Source organism: Oryza sativa, chromosome 2, assembly GCF_034140825.1.
Source record: "Oryza sativa Japonica Group chromosome 2, ASM3414082v1".
Classification (NCBI taxonomy): domain Eukaryota; kingdom Viridiplantae; phylum Streptophyta; class Magnoliopsida; order Poales; family Poaceae; genus Oryza; species Oryza sativa.
This window is the reverse complement of record NC_089036.1, coordinates 4,506,508-4,528,994: the sequence shown is the minus strand read 5'-3', so window position 1 is coordinate 4,528,994 and position 22,487 is coordinate 4,506,508. Positions and strand designations below refer to the sequence as shown.

The 22,487-nt window shown below is 37.2% G+C and overlaps 1 protein-coding gene and 1 long non-coding RNA gene across 11 annotated transcripts in view; one reads left to right on the top strand and one right to left on the bottom strand.

Moving 5' to 3' along the window:
• Positions 1 to 19,453, top strand: part of LOC4328510 (uncharacterized) — a 27,113-nt gene extending 7,660 nt beyond the window's left edge. For 5 of the 10 annotated variants that reach the window (XR_010739335.1, XR_010739334.1, XR_010739333.1 and 2 more), the window contains 6 exons: positions 4,776 to 4,946; positions 6,842 to 6,897; positions 6,988 to 7,304; positions 7,624 to 7,687; positions 8,242 to 8,335; positions 19,116 to 19,453. This is a non-coding gene — a long non-coding RNA (uncharacterized lncRNA). Of the gene's footprint in view, positions 1 to 4,775; positions 4,947 to 6,092; positions 6,741 to 6,841; positions 6,898 to 6,987; positions 7,305 to 7,623; positions 7,688 to 8,241; positions 8,336 to 10,602; positions 10,688 to 12,421; positions 12,495 to 19,115 lie in introns of those variants that run through there. The other 5 variants (XR_003240803.2, XR_003240801.2, XR_003240800.2 and 2 more) reach the window with 5 other exon arrangements.
• On the bottom strand, positions 19,356 to 22,487 carry LOC4328509 (cinnamoyl-CoA reductase 1). The gene is made up of 6 exons (XM_015770379.3): positions 22,213 to 22,487; positions 21,965 to 22,119; positions 21,712 to 21,897; positions 20,961 to 21,316; positions 19,924 to 20,083; positions 19,356 to 19,679 (listed from the first exon to the last, which is right to left on the bottom strand). The coding sequence occupies exons 1-6, from the start codon at positions 22,322 to 22,324 to the stop codon at positions 19,614 to 19,616; spliced, it is 1,035 nt and encodes a 344-aa protein (XP_015625865.1). The 5' UTR covers positions 22,325 to 22,487; the 3' UTR covers positions 19,356 to 19,613.

The window sequence follows — 22,487 nt, the reverse complement described above, 5'->3', positions numbered from 1 at the left end:
GCGACACGGCAAAAATTTTTACCCCTTAATCTAAACACTGTCTAAACGATGGTCCAGCTAGCTCTATAAATAAACAACATTTTATCCGGTCTACATCACGATGTTCTCTGTGACATCAAATCTTAAACACTGCTGAATCTAATCTGGTCTTCAAAAGTTTGGTCCAATATATATACTGCGATATGCACCGACTCCTTAAAATTAACGATTAAAAATATATGAGAATATCTATAGTTTGGATATGATGGAATATTTATAGTACTCCTAGGATATAGCTTATCTTGTACCTGATTCCGGCCAGCTAAAAGATGTATACTGAAAAACAAGTTATTTAAATTTAAATGGGTCAACTTATACACCCTGTAGTGCTGTCGTTAACAATCTAGCTCCTCGCAAATGGCACCATGCGCACATATATATATGCAGCTAATTGGAGTTTGTAAGGCAAGCTCACAAGCTGCTAAATACTCCCACTGGACCGAAATAAATCCAACTTTCATATCTAGAGTTGGACTTATTTTCGGACAGGAAGTATGGCGTAGAGGATTTTAGCCTTCCAATAAACATCTATACTCATTTAAAAGACAATAGTGATGGTGGTGGCAGCCTCCCCATCATTTCTTTTATAGTTTTTACAATTAGCCCCTAATATTTACTGATTTTATAGAATAGTCCAATATCTTGTTTTAAACAAGTGAATATCATATATATTTAAGTAAGCAAACAAGTAACACTAACATATTTTATATATAAGTAGAATAGGGTAAGACTATTCTACACCCGGGGTATAGAATAACTTTCATCTTCCTCCCGATCCCCCCACCCCCACCTTCTCGCGCGCCTCGCGATCCCCCCTCCCCCACCCGAGCGCGCGACCCTCCCCCTCTCCTTTTTTTTTTCCTCCCGATCGCTCCCCTCCTCCTGATCGGACATACATTTGAAGTATTAAACGTAGACTAATAACAAAACAAATTACATATTTCGCCTGTAAACTGCGAGACGAATTTATTAAGCCTAATTAATCCATCATTAGCAAATGTTTACTGTAGCATCACATTGTCAAATCATGGCGTAATTAGGCTCAAAAGATTCATCTCGCAATTTACAGTCGGACTGTGCAATTGGTTTTTCTTTCGTCCACATTTGATGCTCTATACATGTATCCAAACATTTGATGTGATGAAAAAGTTGAAAGTTTGAAGAAAAAAAAGTTGAAATCTAAACACGGCCTAAGCAAATTTGCCATCAGCTATGCTTTTCAAGTTGGATTAGTGGGACGTTATGGGCTGTGTTTAGTTACACGCTAAAATTGGAAGTTTAAAGAAATTGTAACGATGTGACAGAAAAGTTGGAAGTTTGTGCATGTAGGAAAGTTTGATGTGATGAAAAAGTTGGAATATAAAAAAGGCCATAGTATGATTTGTCAAGGGGTACGGACGTAATTTTGGCACCAGCAAGTACTAACTAGGTCTAGAGTCGACATTGCTGTACTGCGCCCACTCTACCCGCCATGGCTTTCTCCAAGCCTCAGGGGCAGCGGTCGGGATGGGCCCACCAACGGCCATTCCCAGGCGTCGACGGTTGGCCCACCACCGCGGTGAACCAATCACGGGTCGACAGCGCCGGTGCCGAATGTCCGACAAGGACCCGCCGCTCCGGGCCCCGAGAGCGAACCGCAACCAAAATGAATAAAATAGAATAGAGAAAAAGAACAGGCAAACAATTCCTTTTTGTTAAATTACTACTCGTACTAGGCATGCAATGCACGCACCTTCGACGGTAGCCACCGCGTGTGACGGTGTGGTGCTGCAACCAAACGCTGCTGCTGCTGCCAGCCACTGGAGGGTTGGGGGATGGAATCATGGAAGGGATAGGCGGATAGCTCAGCAGTGGTCAGCTCTGCTAGTAGTAACAACCTGTAGGATGGATGAGAGTTATTGTAGTAGTACTTTGGTAGTACCAGTATATTACGAGTAGGAATGGTAATGTGTTGAGTTATATATACCCCTGTAAAAGAAAAAAAAATCCTAGCTATGAGCCTAAAAAAATATGCCCACTCCCTCCATTCAAAAAAAAAATCCATTTTTAGGGATGAATCTGGACATACAAAGGTTCAAATTCATTCTTAGAATTAGACTTTTTTATGGAGGGAGTAGGTTAGTAGCTAGGATTAAGTTTTTTATAGGACAAAGTAGTATGTCATTTCACAATCCTATTAGCTCTTATATATTTTTAGGTTAAAAATGTATAAAAATTTAGCCCATCTCATTTTAATCCCAACCCTCAAAGAAAAATGTTAGACCCTTCACCACCCTTAAGTACTCTTTTTTTCCCCTTTTACTACCTCTGTCTTAAAGAGATTTTGACTATGTATTTGGATAACCACTTTTAAATTATAGTAATGTTTATAGTAAACACAAATAGTAAAGTTATACTACTATTTAGCATTCAAAATACTTTAATTAATTATAAAACTTTTGGGAGGAAAAAAAAGAATAGAAGTGATCAATGTCGTTGCATGCATGAATAGTATCTAGTGCCAACTACTCCCTCCATCGTAATATAAGTGCAACCTAGTATAGATGTGATATATCTTAAACTATAAATCTAGACAGTATGTTTATTTAGATTTGTAGTTTTAGGATACTGTCCAAATTCATACTAAATTGCATTTATATTAGGAGAGAGGGAGTAGGAGTAAAAAGCACGGAGGGAGTACAAAATAAGGTGCGCGTCAATCACATTGATTGGGGCATGCATGTCTGGGGTCCCTGCAGTACTGGTCCTGCTGGTAGTAGTTTCCTCTGTCACTCAGGCCATGGGATTACAAGGGTCCTACTAGTATTTGCATCCCGCTGATTCTGTTTGAAGCACTTCAATTTCTTAGGAATGGAAAGCCCTCCTATGTGACTTCTTCTGGGCTTTCTATATGTGTGTTATAAAGCTGGATTGTACTAATCATCGATGATTAAAAGAACACCCCAATGTTACATTGCAAACATCGAATGTGAACAATTAATATATAATAGAGCGGGGCTGCATTGGGAAATTCGGTTGTAAGGAAATTCGGGCCTTGTGGTGTAAGGGGAGAAATTTTGGATTATCTTGCCATTGGGAGCCAGCCTGCGTTAGAAAACATATGATTGCTACTCTGAGTCAGATTGGTAGGGACTCTTCATCATCAAATTTGCCTGTTAAGATTGCTATCACAGATATGACCTTGAGGAGGCACCTTTTTATTGACCTAGAAATCATACGTTATTAATATATATGAATGCAAGAATAGCTTGTGTCAGTTGACCACTACTAATTTTAGAACATTTTGACCACGTTTGGAATTTGAATTTTTCTAATTCCTTTGGGATTTAGATTGTTTTTATGCAAAATTAATGCATTGCAAATAAGAGTTTATATTATTGTCTGATAGCGGAATTATTAATTAATACTATCATAATTTATGTATTACTATATATTAATTAAATGGACAAATACTAGCTATAGTTATGAGATAAGGGTTGCAGTAGATCGAGTTGTCAAATGATGTGAGAGTGCATGTCGGGTGCTCACTGATCGTCATGCATGCATTTCTTCAATATTTCGATCTGTCTGAGTCTGTCCAACTCAGCTATCGTCCCAAAGAAGGCGGTGCCTATCTAGTCAATGCGAGTATATCAAGGCCGAGTGAGTTTAGCTCCAAAATTTTTCTACAAACTTTCAACTTTTCCATCACATCAAAACTTTTCTACACACACAAACTTCCAACTTTTCCGTCACAACGTTCCAATTTCAACCAAACTTTCAATTTTTGCGTGAACTAAACACACCCCAAGTTTGGGGGACAAGTGGAGTAGTCGACGTGAACGCAAAAAGGAGATTCGGAGAAAGATATCCCTCCAACATTTTCTTAAGAAGAAATTATGAGCGCGTTGGGAATTGAACATGAGACATCAGGGTTGAAACCACACATCCCTTGTCACTACATTATCAAGTGCATCTCGCTAATTTAATTTAGTTGCTATGTTCATCTCCATGGCCCTGTTTGGAAGATTAGCCCAGAGCTAATTTTAAGAGCTAATGTTTAGTCTTGAATTAGTAGGCTAAACATTAGCTTAGGATGATATGTTTGGATCTATGGGCTAATATAGGGCTAAAAGGTGGAGAGAGAGTAGAGAGAGAGAGGAGAGAGGAAGGGAGATAGGGCTACTTTTTTATGATCCCCACAGAAAATTAGCCCCATTATCACCCCTTGGAGGAGCTAATGTTTTGAGGGTGGCTAATTCACTTAAGCCTTAAATTAGCCCATATGTTTGGATTTTTTGGGGCTAATTCAGGGCTAAAAGATGGGGGCTAATAATTAGTCCATGTAACCAAACAGGGCCCATGTCATTGTTGATAACCGAGGAACGTAATGCCTCCCGTCATCATATTGTTTTTGTGTCGGTAATTCACTTCTATTTCTTGCGATTGCAATCAGGTCAACGTTTTCATACCCTTGGTAGCACTGCAAGTACGTCAAACCATGCAAAAGAGAGAATCCACGGGTAGTTTGTTTAATCCTTGGGGATGTCACTGAACTTTAACATCTCCTGCTCAGCTGCAGCATTCCAGCTAGCGGCCTAGCTATTTGGCCAACATGTTGTGTTATTACATGTTTGATTTATTTTGGTGACATCCCAAACAGAAGAGAATTGGTTGATAGTATTAGTAGTTGATTATGGCATGTCCAATAGTCCTTAGAATTTGACATTTTATCAGAAGTTCTATATATTTGTCAGGGGAAAGGAGGCCAGGGAATGTGTCATCTGTTTTGCAAAGGGTCATAGAGAGCCTGGAGACGAAAATCAAACACACAGGACAGATTCTGCGCATATAAAGACGGCCAAAAGCCATATATACAAGTCAGAGGCCATCATTAATGCTTGCTGCCTGTAGGACAACTCGATCAGGTACGCATTCTTTGCTTCTACGGTATTGCTGCAGCGTAAACGGTCAAACTAATTTACTACAGTAGTAATTTATTGGCAGAAGAAATGTTGATCAAAAGTACCTTTCCAAAGTTCAAAAATGAAACGTGCATGAGGTGTACACAGCATATCTGATTTTAAGGAGAATAGATGCTTGAATTGAATCAACATAACCACCACCTTCTTATGCTAGCTCTACTAATCAACTACTACAAAAACATGTTCTGGACATCTCAGCGCTGTCCTAAAAATGACTTTGGTAGCTAATATTTATTGTGAAACATTTGAAAACTCAATAAGTTATAATACTATAAAAGTACTTTTCAAGGAAAATCTATAATTATATATATATGTAATACTATGTGATTTTTCATACATTCAATCTAAATAATTAAAATTGTATTGATGTCCAATGTTTTTAAAGTTTGAGATAAACATGTCTAAACCGATATGTTTGCGTGACTGGAGGGAGAAGAAATGCTCCAGTGAAATCAAACTAGTATTTGACTTTCTGTTCTTAATTGGTCTATATATATTCATATGTCGCAATACAAATAGATCATGCACATGGATAAAATATTTTCACCAACCGAGCTTTCCATGACCAGACAAATATGTGCGGCTTGGAGCAAAGCTTTCAACGGCCAATTCAAGCAATCAGCTTGACCACTCTACCACTTACTGCTAAACTAGAGGCCCTGTTTCGTCGAATTTAACGCAAGGGCTAAACTACCTTACAAAGCTTCAGATATGGAAATCAGCATGGCTATTTTAAAATCCTAATACCTCTCTTCAAAGTTTGCCATGTACCTCCTCTCAGATCTGTCCAAGGAAGAGACTAGAGAGTAAACAATGGTCATGATAAACTAAGATCAACTAACTTCATCGAATTAATGGAAGTTCATCGGAGATACCATTGTCGTACTATGAACAGTGGCAAAGTAAACTTTCTTTAATTTTTGGGTGGGATATTGGTACCTTGTCCTCCTCCAAAATCTGACATGTAATTAATCAAAATGCAAGTAGGAGTTCTCACTGTACACACAGTGTTAGCTCTTGCTAATTGGAACTTCACTACTGCAAGGCAGGAGCAGGGTCTATAACTAGTACTACTATGCATAAACCTTCAGCCCTGGGAGGTACGACCATCACCCGTCCCATCCATCTCCTCTGCTCCAAGAAGCAAACACCAAGAAACAAAGAGGGAGGGAGAGAGAGAGATAGAGGGAGAGAGTCCTTTTCTCTCACCAGCTCTCCTTTCAAGCTCAGTACGGTGGCCGCTCACCGGATCCAAGAAGAAAACCTCTCTTCCGTTTATGATTCTTTCTCTTGAGTTCTTGAGGTTTTATTTGGTTTTTCTTTGAGTTTTTACTCGTTTTTCTCGATTTCTCGATTTCGATGACTCGGAACTAAATAGGTTCTCTAATGACAAGTAAGAGCAAGAAATTTCTAGCACGGAGAAGCTCTCATGAGATTGACAGAAGAGAGTGAGCACACGGCGTGATGGCCGGCATAAAATCTATCCCGTCCTCGCCGCGTGCTCACTCCTCTTTCTGTCACCCTCTTTCTCTCAGGGCTCAACTCCTATCCAGATCTATTAGCAGGCTTACAAAATCACTAAATTACTTTGATTTGGTGTTACTCAATTTGATTGTTATGATCTAGCCTTTTCCTCCAAAGAAGCACTAGAAACCACCCCTTATGCTTGGTAGAGAGAAACCTCATGCTTGGTACAGAGAAATTCAGCCACAAGAAGACAGAGAACGCATGCTTGAAGTACTCTGTCTTTTCTCCCACACTTTACCCTGTCACCTCCTTATCTCTTAGATGTGCGTAAAATGCATATGTTTACCCCTGTTTTTCTCAATCTTTTTCAGCCGTGCTGTCGCCGGAACTACTACCGAGGAGAGTGATACGGATGCTGGTGATAATGGTTAGTCCCGGCTATGTGGTACTGGGGATAAATGATTGGTTTTGCTACGTGTTTTCCTTATCCCCAAACTTATTTCTCCTACTCTTGCAGTGGTAGTACTACTCCTTGCGTTGGGAGCTGAAGCATGGAGATGCTGCCAGTACACTGGAGCACTGTGGTGATTCATCAACAGGATTAACCGGATCTTCTCTCTCTTTCTTCTTCTACCCCATCTCTTCTCTTCACTTCTCTCTTTGCTCTCTTGTTTTTCAGCTAAAGCTCCTTGTGCAGGTTGTTGGCCATGGTGGTGGGGTTCATCAAGTTATTGCTTGGTCAAAAATGGAGCATGGAAGAGGCTAACAGATGACCCATATTTGGCATGCAAGGTTGTTTCGCTATGCGTTTGCCAGATCTGGCTCGCATCTTAGGTTAGCCCGGCCCCTCTCCCTCCCTCACATACACACACACTCTTTGCCCTTTGTTGGGTCTCTTGCTGTCTTCCCCAACCACTGTAAAACGGGGATCTGTTACTGTGTTACTGAGCTGAGCTTGCATGAGTGTGTTTCCTTCATGTCTGTTTTTTCACCTGTGGGTTTGGTCATATTTCTTCAGTTTTCTTTACCATGTGGCGATGGAAGGTGATAATTTGGCTTGTTTATTGAAGTTTTGCATCTTGGCTTTGTGGTCCTTCACTGCTGCTACTCATGACATGAGCAACCCATTTACCATTCATCCTTCTCTTTTCAGATAAAGGTCATCATTCATGTTTAATGGCCAGCAAGGCAGCAACTACACCATTAATTTCCACAAGGTACTACTCCTGTGCTCTAACCAATTATATCGGTGCATATGTCTTGTTGAAAGGGTTTATCTGCCTTTGTACAAGCTAATTACTAGCTAGTTGGTGTTTACTTCTTACTATTTGTGAATTGATTCCACTTCTGTTGTCAATCCGATGTGTTATTGGTTTCAGTGGATAACTTTAATTTTCCTTGTTATAGCACTGTATGGTATTTTAGCTAAGGTGTTAATAGATAATTATTTTTCACTGGGCGTTAATAGATAATTATTAGGATTATACAAAGGAAGATCATTTATCTTTATTCATCATTTGATTGTGTGCACTGTTGATCTAACTGAACCTATATATCCAAGGTCCATATATCAGCTGATTTCTTTACATTAAGAGACAGACGATAGCTATTGTATCCACCCCGTTGCCGATTTGTGTCAACTAGTAAATTAACTACCTAATAAGCTTCCTAGAAGGAGATTTATTGCTATAGATTCACCTGTGTGGATAGAAATGTGACACATAGAAGTAAAAAAGCTAAGCTGCCTTGTCAATTGACCGATCTCTTGCAGGGATTGGGATGAGATATGATTCAAGCTGATGGATGCTTTACAAAAGTCACTTCATGTGCTTGACATGCATGCGCGTGCAGTCCCATTCTGAGAGGTAATTATTTTAGCGCGTTGATTTTGTCAACATTATTTACTTTGTTTTATTGGGTGTGGTTAACTATGCATGTTGGTGATTCTTTTTAACAGAAATTCTGCTAATTTATTTTGGTGCATGCATCATGCCCTCTTTTCATGTGATAATTAGTCAAATTAGTTAATGTGATCCATTCCTTTTGTGATGGATCCATCACAAACATGGTATCTGTCAAGGTTTGATAAGTATGGTAAATGCCAAAAAAAACTCTCTGAATAATTTTTAGAATTGGCCCTGTAGATTTTGGAAAATGAACTAATTATATATGTCGAATTATTATGTTACTTTCTACGAGTTCATATAAAGAGATCATCCATATACGGATATGCATTTAATTGCCCTCATCATAGGGGACTTGTATAATTAGGAGTTGCATATGATAGCATTAGATACATGAGAGCAGACATTCCTAATGATCTAAACAAAATCTAATTTTATGTGGACAATATTAACTAGGGTAAAATTCACTTTTATCTGTTAAAACAACACAGAAGTATATAGTCTTAAGAACAGCTCGAAAGTAGTTGTGCAATAGTTTTACCCTTTGCCGACTTAATAGTTTTGTTGATTCGACGATGTGCTTGTACTGTTCTACGGTGGATGAAAGAAGTGTGAGAAGTAAAATAATGTACGTGTTGAAATGAAAATAATTTGGACATGCATTTTGCTGTATGCACTGGTTAACTACATATATATTTACACCACTACGATGAGGAAACTCAAGTTCACTGGATATATATAGCCCCCTTATTTTTTATAACTTACTAACTTATTAATCATGGATAAAATATTTTTATAAATATTCTATTAATTCTATTTTATTATTTGGTGTCTACTTTTCTTAACACAACGGCGATCGAACTATAGATGACTTTATATATAATTAGTTTACATGTATGGGATTGAAAGCATATATAAGTAGGCACATAAAAAGTGAACACATTAAAACTAATTAATAAAAAGTAAGACATAAAATATTTTAAGATGGGCTGCGCGAGTACATATCTTTTTCCTGTACAGTTGCGTTTTGTGAGAATTTTCTTTACATAACACTAGTAGCCGCTACTAGGTGGACTAAAGCATATATATAACAACTATTACTACCAATAGGGAGTAAAGGATCCTTTGAGCTAGGATCGATAAGCCGCAGAAATATAAGAATAAGCAACTAAAAATAATTTATTATAGATATCTTTTATATTTATGTTATTAACGATTTAGAAGTCAAATTAAAAATAAATTATGTTAAACTAACTTCTAAGATAACTAAAAATAAGTTTTATAATTATAATTTTATCCAATGATAAGCTAATAAAAAAAATCACACCTGCAAATTATTGGAACAGCGCGCCAACCAGCTATACTATATGGTAATTAAGTCACATCTATGAGCAACAGAAACTAGAAAAGAAAAGAAATGTGATTAATGTGGCCTGAATCTGACACCTGATCACTTTACTAGACTAGACAAGCCAAGCTCTTGCATTGAAACTTGAAATTTTATGATCATAAAAGAATAAACATTTTGGTTGTGTTTAGATCAGGGGTGTAAAGTTTTGGATGTCACATCGGATATACGGACACACATTTGAAGTATTAAGAGTAAATTTCACAAAACTACACGTTTTGTGGTCCAAGTTGCAGAAAACCACACACACTTTGACACTTGGCACTTAAGTACATATATTTCTGTACCACACTATCAATGAATGGATTCACCTATTAGATGACGTGGTTGTTCCACCTAGGATGAGAACGTGGCATCATATTAATTTCGTGCAATGGCTGATAATTGGATGCCATGTCCTCATCCTAAGTGGAACAGCCACGTCATATCACAGGTGAATCCATTCATTGATAGTGTGGTTTTGTGAAACTACACTCCTAAAATATATGTACTTAAGCGCCAAGTGTCAAAGTGTGTGTTTGGTTTTCTGCAACTTGGATCACAAAACTGTGTAGTTTCATGAAATTTACTTAAGTATTAAACATAGACTAATAACAAAACAAACTACAGAATCCGCCAAGCCTAATTAATCCACCATTAGCAAATGATTACTGTAGCATGTAGAGTACCACTTTGTTAGATCATGGAGCAATTAGGCTTACAATATTTTCGTCTCGTAATTTACACGAAATTTATGTAATTAGTTATTTTTTTCGTTTATATTTAATACTCCATACATGTTTCTAAACATTCGATGTGACATGGTGAAAAATTTTTCCAGGGGATCTAAACATGGCCTTTTATATATGATCTTAGAACACACTTATTTGAGATTTTTAATCAGCAGTCATCTACGGGAAAAAATGGTATACTCCGCAGCACTTTTCTAAGCAGTAAATCCTTATATTATGGGATAGTACTAGTTTTATTAGCAGTTTGAAAACCAAAGCTGAAACAGATATCTGGTGGTAGTGACTACTCCATATGTGCACAAATATAAGGTCTTTTGTCCGGATGCGACACATATAGAGAGTTTGTCCAGTTCGCTGTACTAGGATATGTCACATAAAAAAAGTTATATTTGTGGATAAAGGGAGTAGTTAGTAGGAGTAGGAATTTAGTAAGAACATGAATTTTCACTGGTTTTCATTTTTTTTCAGCGTGTTAAAAGAGGGTTGTTTTCACGTGTGCGTATATATATATATATATATATATATATATATATATATATATATATATATATATATATATATATATATATATATATATATATATATATATATATATATATATATATATATATATATATATATATATATATATATATATATATATATATATATATATATATATATATATATATATATATATTGTGTGTGTGTGTGTACATGCGCTAGGTATGTTCTTTAGTTTACCTCTTCCTAAAATAACTTTGAAAAATATAGCACTGCATTTGAGAAACTATATCATCTCTTTTGATTAAAATTTTCTTATCACTACTTCCTATGAGCACAAATAAGTGACGTTTTGGAAAGCAACATGGTTCAACAAGTGATGGTTCACCAAGCCACTTGTTTTTGGTTACTAGTATAAACCCTATAAAAATATAGCAAAATTATAATATTTTAAAACATGTTTTGAAGGCAAATTTAACCATATACCACTTTTAAAAGGTGAATTGAAATATTTAAAGAGAAATTGACTGTCAAAGTTTAAGCGCATTGATCACACATTTCCAAAATGTCATTTATTTGTTGATCCGGAAGTATTTCCTTAGTTTCCTTAGTTTCTAACCAAACTAAAATTACAAGTATATTTGATTTATAAACTTTACACTGATAGATTCATACTATTTTAAAGTGTTTTCAAGTAATATTGATTTTATAGCAATGAAGAATATAGTTTATAAGAAATTATTGTGGTTAAACTTTAATCTGTAAAAATCAACGACTATACCGTACGTATTTCCATGCATGGGTACTAGCTATAATATTTCCATGATTCCATCACAATTATGTATCCTACCTTACTATAAAGTTACAATAAACTAATTCCTAATGTTTAACATGAAAAGATACCACATTATCAACCACTAACAATTATTATATCTTGAACATTATGCAATCATGCTACATTATCTATAATTTATTAAATTTTAAAGCTTTAAAATACAAGCATGTTAAATCACCATCCCACATAATTCACATAATATTGAAATATATATATATCTCCATCATTTTCTATAATATCCTATATGCCTATACAATTCATCCTCGCTTAGTTAATGTTATTTCTCTTTTCTCTTATTAAGCTATATCGCTTTAATTGTTTTTAGCACTTAGATGATATTCTATGGTCCAAATTATCTTCCTCATTGTTTACTCTCATTAAGTCATAATATCACCTCAGTTGTTTTTAGCCCTTAGATGATTAATCTATGGTCCAAATTACCTCCATCCTTTTTTTATCTCATAAAGCCATATCATCTTACTTTTACATTTAAATCATAATTCTATATACTATTTGAATTATTATAAATCTTATGTAAGCTTATGTGGTCTAGCTATCTTACATATTTTGTCTACTTACTGTTATCATAGTAAACTCTTGCAGCAGCGCGTGGCGGAGAGGGGGTAACCTAGTTTTTAAGATTCAAATGACCTTTTTTTTAAGGTACTAATGCCTTTATCAGAGAATAATTAATATTGGCTTTGGTTATAATTTTTACTCATGATGTGTTAATGGGATCGCTCTTACCATTTTGTACCTTGCTATGAATTGAAATGGTAGCTTCACTATGATCTGCCTTGGAAAATTCTTTTACGACATGATGTTGCTCAATTTATTTTCAGAAAGATGACAATTTCAAATGCATGCAAACCAGAACGTACTTTGGCCATTAACCTACCGCTATCTCAAAAAAAAACATTTATAGTGTATATATACTACATTCTGGTTGCATGTTGTATTGTTGTCTGTGGTGCACACAAATAAACAAGAGTTGTCGGTGCGATTCTTTTGTTAAACCCTTATAAACCCACTGCCACTCAGCTGCATGCTCGCTCGTGGTGAAGCGGCAAATGAACCAAATACGTACTAGACATTGAAACTGAATGGCCTGATGTCTTATAAATTGGTAATTACTTCTTCTAGTCTATCATAAATTAAAAAATATTTGATGTTTAGAACCAGATAAACCTCCAACTAATAATTTTATATTAGAATAAATTTCTAAATATAATTTCAAGACAAATCTATACATATCATTTTTTTAAGAAACACGGTACAAAAGCAGGTGCTCATAACGCGTGCACACTTACTCCTATGGATGCACAAACGCACATCCTACCCCTATAAGCATCTCCAGAAGACCGAGTCCACATATCTAAGATTGACGAAGTCACCACGGGTGAGCACATCCGGAAGATTAGGCCAGTATATTTGATATTGACGAAGTCACCAAAGACGTTGCTGTCGACGTCGACGTCGTCTATCACTGAAAGAATAATTAGCTGTGAATGTGAGCACCTGTGTTAAATCTAGGATTTGAATTGGGTGGGCTGGTTCCACTACAAGAAACTTAACGACTTGAGCTACGTTCATTTCGCCATTTTTCTTATTTTTGAACTAAGCATTGAAGAAATTAAGAGTCAAAGTTTTAAAATTGGACCAAATATCGTCCTTAACATTGAATATTTATTGTGGATGGAGTTCTTATCTCCTTTTTATTGAAAAGATATCATTTTTTTATGGTTGAAAAAATCTTTTAAGCACTATAATATTTAGTTTGGATATAAGGATATAATACATGCAAATCCGTCTTAAAAAAATACTTCAACACAATAGTACTATAGTTTTATATTTTATAAGGTTTTAAATATATTGCAATATAAAGTAGTGGTCAAATAGGTCCATTTATATATCCAGAACGGTATCCACATTTAAACTATAATTTTTCCAAAATACAGTATAAACGTAGACGTAAACACTTATGCCAATAGACATCAAACTCACATCCTACTTATATAAACACTCCAAGAAAGTATGCTAACATATCTTAAGATTGATCATAGAGCTTCACTGTCAATGGACACGTCATCACTAACTGAAAGAGTAATTAGCTATAGAGAATCTGTAAGAAATTAGAGACGTAAACTCGGGTCTATAAGTTTTACCGTAAGGAATCTAATCAACTAGTTCACTACAGTTTTTATAAGAAGATTGTATACGTGAGTCATGAGTGAGATTAATTATTTAGAGAAAACATAAACAACCTGTTAATTTATTTTCTATCGTGTCCCACTTATCCGATAAGTTAATAAACAGGCGGTATTATTATTGTTTTGGAGCGAGAGGAGCGTCTTTCATTCCTAGATGAACTACTTTTAAAGTTTCCTTCCCATTTTAAGGGCAATGGTTGGAATATGAAAAAAAAAAGAGAAAAGAAAGGAGATTGAAGTTCAAAACTCCCCAGAGTTATTTCCCCTCGTTCACGTCAAAATTATCAGCATTTTCTATCCCGTAAAAGCCTCGTGATATCAGAAAATGTGAAGTGATATCAGAAAATGTGAATATTAGAGAAAGACCTGATATCAAATAAATAGAAGAGATGTAACCTCGAACCTCTAACCCAACATCTTGTGAAGCCGGAAGACCCCTGAGTGTTTCTCCTCGATATATCAGACAAAATGGCTATCAGTTGCAATACAACAATGTAACGTGGAACATACTCCCCTGTCCCATAAAAAATCATAAAAAATCAGCATAATACTGGATGTGACACATACTATTACTACGAATCTGGATATACATCTATCCAAATTCGTAGCGATAGGATGCGTCACATCCAATCCTACACCTTGTTTAGTTCCCAACTTTTTCTTCGAATTTCCAACTTTTCTATCACATTAAAACTTTTCTATATACGTAAACTTCAACATTTTTCTTCAAACTTCTAATTTTAGTCAAACTTTCAATTTTAGCATGGAACTAAACACAGCCTAGATTCATTTTTCAGTGACATAGTAGGGATCAAGTACTACGTATCAGACAACTGTAAAACCAACTCTATTGAATAGCATGCATTTTAATTGCACTGGACTTTGGATTGGCTGAATCAATCAGATAGATAATTTGTTAAGAAATCTCTTATGATTAATAGTATAGTTAAGTGCTGGCTACAAATCATATATAAATCATATATAGTTAATTTAATAGCTAATTCTTACAATAGTTACTTATAAACATATACTATGTAATTTATATCTGGTCCACCTGTCATACACACATGCATCTTAGAGTCCATACTGTAGCTGGCTACAAATCTGTAGCCCCGCTGCCCTTCTTTCTCTTCTCTTTTATTTTTTTAAAATATATTTATAGCTAACTTATACCCTGCTGCTATTGTACCTGCTCTAATGGTACACTGCTCTTGCAAGAGCACGTCCGTACTTGCTCATAAAACTCCCCTTCAATTCTTGTACCTACCTGTTGAATGTTGGTACCTATCGATGGCAGCTTTGCACGATCAGAACTGAAACTTACTGTTTCCTGGTTCACGGCAAACAGTCGCTAGCTAGCTACCGTATCTGTTGATGAGTAACCTAGCTTAGAAAAAGGAATTTTGTGTAGGATTGGATAGATTTGCATGTGATCTAGAACAATTACTACCTCTGGTCACAAATTTTTAACTTTTGAGACAATATTCGATCAAACTTTTGGAACTTTAGCCATTAATTTTATATCAAAATAATTTTGTAGAGAAAGAGCTCAAGTGTAGACATGCAAACCGTTTCTATTAGTTCTGATGAAATTAAAGAATGACACATAGTCCAAGAGTACTAGTTGCATATGGTTTCTTAATCTCTATTATTATAAAAAATTAAAGATGTTTTTGCTAGTATTTTGGTACATCATCCGTATATGAGTTTTAAGTCCGTTCGCTTTTGGAAATACAAATCCGTATTTGAGTCGGTTTTTAAGTTCGTTCGGTTTTAGAAATACAGAAGAAATCGTATAAGAAATCTCTTTAAAAACTCACATACTAACTTGAGACGATCGGACACCTAATTATAGCTCATGATTTTCTAATAAAATATATATCCAAAAGAATTTAACACAACGAAATTTATCTTAAGTAAACAATATAATAATAATAATAATAAGATCAAAATAACCTTCACCCGTTACAACGCACGAACATTTTCTCTAGTTTAGGTATAATTGTATAAACTCGCCGCTGAATCTGGATAAACAATAGGAGAAGCTGGGACAAACGAAGAACTTTCTGGTTATATATCACGACTAGTTTTGATCATATTTCTTAGTAATTAGAAAAAGAATAGTTATAGATAGTATTTTTTTCTTCACGAGAAAAAGCAAGCCACTCATATAGCCTTTTCCAAAAAGTAATAAAACAAAAGTTCAGACTCTAGTCTGTATAGTTGAAGCATTTTGCTTGGCTCATCACCTGTTCCGCGAATTGGTCGCAATGAAGTGACGCGACAGTACGTACATATCACTCTACCAGTTCTCACAAACCTGTCCAACATGAACGCCTTCCTGTGTGAGAGATTATTTTCTTATTTTTTTCTTAAAATATAACCAATCTTATTTTTTCTTAATAGAGATTTAGAAATAAATTAAAATTAAATGAGGATATGATTAGTTAAAAATAAGAAGTAAGTAAAGTTACAAAATAATAAGAGATGTGATGACCTGAGATGAAAGAGTAGTTACTATGTGTGAGCTTCGTTGGTAGTAATTAAGGGTCTGTTGGAGAGAGCTTCTAGTTACTGCAGCTTCTCTAGAATTAGAAGTTAGAAGTTGTAGTTGTAAAATCCAGAAAATGAACTAGAAAGTATAAACTAGAAGCTGGGAAACCCATCTTTTACATAATCTCAGAAGCTAGCTACCAACCAGCCGCTTCTTAGAATCTTAAGCTCCCCAAACAGACCCTAAATACCTTAGCAACATTTCAGTTTTACCCTTGTTTCTTACTGCAAGGATGCAAAATGTTGGTTGGGTGGACCGGAATTCAGATCTTTCTGAAATCTATCTAGATGAAGATGCCTCTAGGTCTATCATTTTACTAGAATTCAGATTTTTCACATATTGGCAGAAATCTATCTAGATGAAGATGCCTCTAGGTCTATCATTTTACTAGAATTCAGATTTTTCACATATTGGGCATATATATACCTAGATTGTTGAATCTCTTTTAGGCTCAAAGATACTTACTATGGAGTATATATGTTCCTGTTAACATTAAATTTAATATCAAAATACAATTTGGTATTTGGTAGTCGACACAGTCAAAGAGTATACGGACTGAATCACCTAAGAAAGTGAGCCATGCTGCATCAATGGATCCTTCAATGCATGATGGATATCCAGCTGTAGGTGCACGGGTAGATCACTTTATAATTAGGCATTTCTTAAATTGCAATTTACATCTAGATTCGTACGAGTAGTATGGAATAACATCCTAAATTCTAAAAAAAAACTATATATTTTAGGACACAGGTAATTCATATCTACTTCATCCTATAGTTCAGAATAGAGGTAATAGTACCATACCAGCATACATTTTCATTTTTATCCTTTGTCCTAAAATATAGCAATATATGACTGGATTATATACATTTTATATCATCTGTCTAAATTTATTGAAGTAAGATGTGTCTAATCCAATATTAAGTTGCTATACACAGCTAGTCCCTTTGTCCTAAAATAAGAATAACTTACAACATCCGTCCCAGAATATAAGAAACGATTATTAAGAAAGTAGGTAAAATTAAATAAGGAGATGTTCTGATTGGTTGAGAAATGTCGAGGTATGTGGAAAAAGTGAATGGAGGGTTGTGATTGGTTAGGAAGGGAATATTAGTGGAGAAATTGTTAGATTTTGAGACAAATCCTAAGTGCTAAAAATTGTTATATTTTAGGACGAAGAGTAATTTCTACGGTTCATACCCTATTCCACAGTAAATTGATTTTTGCTCTTTTAGCTTTGTACTTGGACTTGGGATTACTAAGGTCTAAGGTCTAAGGGGTTAAATAGGTAGGCAAAAGATGGTCACAAGTGAAAAGGAATGGGATTGGCTTTGTGCGGAGGAACCATTCTTGAAACCCGCAATACCCATTCCTTAAAAAGTACTGCAAATTCATTTTCCCTCTAGAAAAAAAATTTGTCCAGCGTGAGTCAAAAGTAATACTTTTTTCTATTTCCCTTCACGATCAACCTTTCGGATTTTAGAAGCTAAGCAACCCGGTGAAAAAAGCAACCGTATTAATAGGGGGGCTGGCTGCTCACTTGAAACAAAGAGCTGCTCTGGGTCCAAGAAGCGAAGGGAATGAGCTTGGCTTCTGCTCCTCCACGCTTCTTTGGGCCTGTTTGAGGTAGCTTCTAGCAGCTGCAGCTTCTTCCAGAGTCAGAAGCTCCCCTAAACAGTTCAGCTTTTGGTCCAGATTCTGAGAAGCTGTAGTTGAGAAACCCAGTTTTTTCAGATTCTGAGAAGCTGGCTACCAAACCAGCTGCTTCTTATAATCTTAAGCTCTCCAAACAGGGCCTTTATTTTTCCGTGCCCTTTCTGCTCGTGCGAATTCACAAACTAAGAAGTTTTATTACTTTAATACCCTTATCTATCGATTCACCAATAGTAATTTTTCTTTTCATTTTGTAATAACTTTTTCTCCTTTTAAAAGTGCCTTAAAATGTAAGGGGTGGTTTTTTTTGGGTGGATGATAATGGGCCGGATACTCCCTCCCTCCATTCACAAATATAAATATTTTTAGCGTTTAAATTTCATTCATAATTTGGTTTACACCATCAGACGTTATTTTTCCGAATCAAGTAAACTTCATCAGTATGTCCCTAATTTCAACTCAACCTTAATTTGTGTTAAAAAAAAAACCCCCTTGAAATGCCTTAGGATGGTATTTTGTTACTTTTTAGCTGTCATATTATTGTAGGCATTGCTACGGTCACCACTGTCACTTCTGATCATTGTCGTTTTAATTAAGTAAAATATGTTAAAAATTCAGTGGTGAGTATTTTGTTGACCAATTAATCTAGCAGGATTTAGAACTATCATTTTCCATGTGACATAAAAAAAAACTGTGTTGTCAAAGTGTTGGGATATAACGGTATATATATGTGTGACAACGGTCTTCATCGACATTAGTACATCACATTACATCGTTCTCTCTTTCAGATTATACGCAGCTGCAAAATTCAAGACATAAATTTTACTACGATACTTGAGTAATGTGAAAGTTCTATGATCTTAACAGGGCCTCAATCTTGGCGCGGCTGGAGACGGACACTGTTGAATAAATTGGAACTGATCGAAGGCTCGAAGCACAGATTATACTAGTATACACGAGTTCTAGATGGATGCATGTTGTTAGCCTCCAGATATCGTGTTTATGTTCTTCCTGTCTCTACAAAATCTTTTCTCTGTATCCTCCAATGTACAGTTATGCTTTTTTATTTAATTTGTTTTGATTTCTGTATGTATAAGGATTGCCTCATGATCACAATAGTGTATATGTTGTATATATCTATCAACAATGTATACCAAGTTTTTCCACATAACCTTATCTGAAGCATCCTTTAATAATTCAACTCATATCCCTGATGATATACACATTGGTTGTTCTTATTATCTGCTTTTAGGATGAACTCCCAGAAATTGGCAATTTGCCAGAGATATCGAACTGAATCAAATTAGTGAGCTATGTAAACTCTGAGATAAGCCGTCGGTCAAAAGGGATTTCTTCAGAAACCTATCAAAGCTTCGACATCAGCATGCTCGCGGGTGAATTTTGAGGGGGAGAACTTTGCCTGTGAAGCTCCTGCAATAATCAAGATACCATCAGGGATATGTATGTGATCATTTTTGTCAGAATCGGAAAAAAAAAGTTGTTTCATCCAGCTATTTATATTTGATATGGATTTTTCAGAATGTTCCTTCCTCATTCTGCTAATGATCATAAATATGAGTATCTATGCTATCATATGGTTGTTTTTTTCCAATTTCACCTTTTCCTTTTGCTTAAGATGTAGAAGAAGTTAATCGATAAGCGATTGGATTTTTACCTTGGTATTGGAGGTCTTCTTGATGAATCCTTTGTCTTCCAGGGACTTCACTGCTTCATACAGGTATTCATGCACAGGTGTGAACTTGATGCCTAGATCCTTCAGAGGTTGGTTTGTGAACTTGTAGCCCTTCTTTGGTGGATTTATCTCATCCCTGCACCTGTAGAAGTAACATGTAACAGATTAGATTGGGCATCAACCAGAATGTATTCCACTAAGTATAAAAACATTGTTTAGTAATCTACAAGGAATTGCGGAGTTCAGACATCACATATGTTATATCTTGAAAACAATCGTGTTATTGTCTTTCAAGCAAAGGAAAGCTATTGTTGTGTCTTCAGAATTCATATACCACTTTCTATTTTGTCCACAACAATAAATTGCCATCACAAGGAAATATAGGAGGGCTTTATTACGCACAGGCGCACAGTAAAAGGAAAGAATAATTTCCACTGCGATTCATAGTTTGAGTTATCCAAAGTACTAACCATGGCATTCTAAAATGATCTTCAAGCCACTGACTAACCTGAGATTCAAGTACCTCATGGCAAGTCACTAGTGCAGTAGTTCTTCAGTTTCGATATTAAGAATTTCAGAATACTATCATATAATGCAGAGGTAGAGTTTTGGAGAAAGACCCATGTCTTCCCTTTTCTTTTTTCTAGATAGAAGGAAAACTATCATACACCCAACCAAACACATCCTAATTGTGCAATCCAGATTAGTTGACTACTGGCTTTCTGACAAAGCAAATTGCAAACCATGGGAAATACTAGTTCTCAAACTCTCTAGTCCCTACTGCCTTTGGTAGTACATAGCTGTCAGCATGAGTGCATATTTGGCTACTTGACAAGTTGACATTCTGCAATTGCTAAAAATCGAGCAACCGAACATAGCTAAAAAAAATTGATCAACAATCACAAAATTCCTTATGAATACAGCCTTGGTATGAAACAGAAAGATCAATCAGAATTGCTGTTAGTACCAGTTTGGATGTAGAGGCCGGTTTAATCCATTATCAAAGAAAACAAAAGTACCTTGTAGGGATCGGATACTCCGGGAAGAGGCCGGCGAGGATCCGGCAGAGCTCGCCGCGGTGCAGGGTGCGCTCGGCGCAGATGTACCGGCGTCCGCCGGCCCCCGGCGCCTCCAGCACCCTGACGTGGGCCTCGGCGGCGTCCACGACGTGCACGTAGGCGTGGGACTCGTTGACGTACGTCTTGGCCTCGCCGGTGAGGTACTTGAGAATGTGCTTGGTGCTGGTGTTCATCCCTGGCTGCAGCAGCTCGCCGAGCACCACCACCGGGATCACCACCGCCATGTCCACCCCCCGACCCCTCGCCACCTCCCACGCCTTCCTCTCCGCTATCGTCTTCGCGTAGCAATACCAATTCTGCCATTCCATCATCGCAATTTGCACATTTGTTGATTCGCAGGTGATCGAGAAATGGGGATTTAAAGTATCCAAATCTCAATCTTTGCAATGCAAGAAATGGGGATTAGAAAACCCCAATCTTTGCGAGGAATGGGGATTGAAAATAAAAATTCAGAGTCTTCTGCCATTTCATTCCATTGCACAACTTGTATGAGAGAAAAAAATGGGGATTGAAAAAAAAAATCAATCAATGGAAGTATGGGGATTGCAAAAAAAAAAAAAAAATCCCATCTTTGCAGGTATTGGGGATTAACAAAAAATAAATAAATCTTTGCAAGAAATGGGGATTGAAAAAAATAAATGTATTCATTGCGAGAGAAAGGGGATAAAAAATGTAGCGTTGGGGTGCAGACCTTGGTGTTCTTGCAGTAGTCGAGATCGCTCCAGAAGGAGTCGTCGAGGGGGGAGTCGGGGTCGCGGCGAGGGTCCATGTACATGGTGCCGATGGTGGAGGAGAGCACCACCCGCCGCACGCCGGCGTCGGCGGCCACCTCCACCACGTTCAGCGTCCCGGTGATCACCGGCTCGATGATCTCCTCCTGCGCCACCACCATGACGTCACCATTTCTTTGGGGGAGAGAGAGAGGGGGGGGATTGGTGGTTTACCGGGTCGTCGTGCATCGGCGAGGCGGTGTGGATGACGCCGTGGCAGCCGGCGAAGGCGGCGCGGAGGCTGCCACGGTCGAGCAGGTCGACGCTCACCATCGTCAGCCGCTCTGCCGCGCCGTCGAGCGCCCACAGGTGCGCGTTCTTCGGGTCATCTGCGCAAGAATCCAAGAGCTCGTCACCTCCCAATCCACGCCGCCGCCGGCGACGGCGAGGCGGCGGAGAATCAAAAAGAAAAAAACCCATACCGGCGCGGCGGGATGTGCCGCGGACGGCGTAGCCGCGGGCGAGGAGGAGCTTGACGATCCACGACCCGATGAACCCGCCGGCGCCGGTGACGCAGACGACGGCGGCGGCCATCGCCGGGAATCGAATTCCTCGCAAGAATCGCGCGAGGATGAAGGCGAGATCAATGCCGGGGGGGGGGGGGATGTTGGTGGATTCGATTTGGAATGAGCAGAATCCGCGTCAGATCGAGAGGATTTATATACGAGCCGCGGGGTAAAGCTCGGCGAAATGGTAC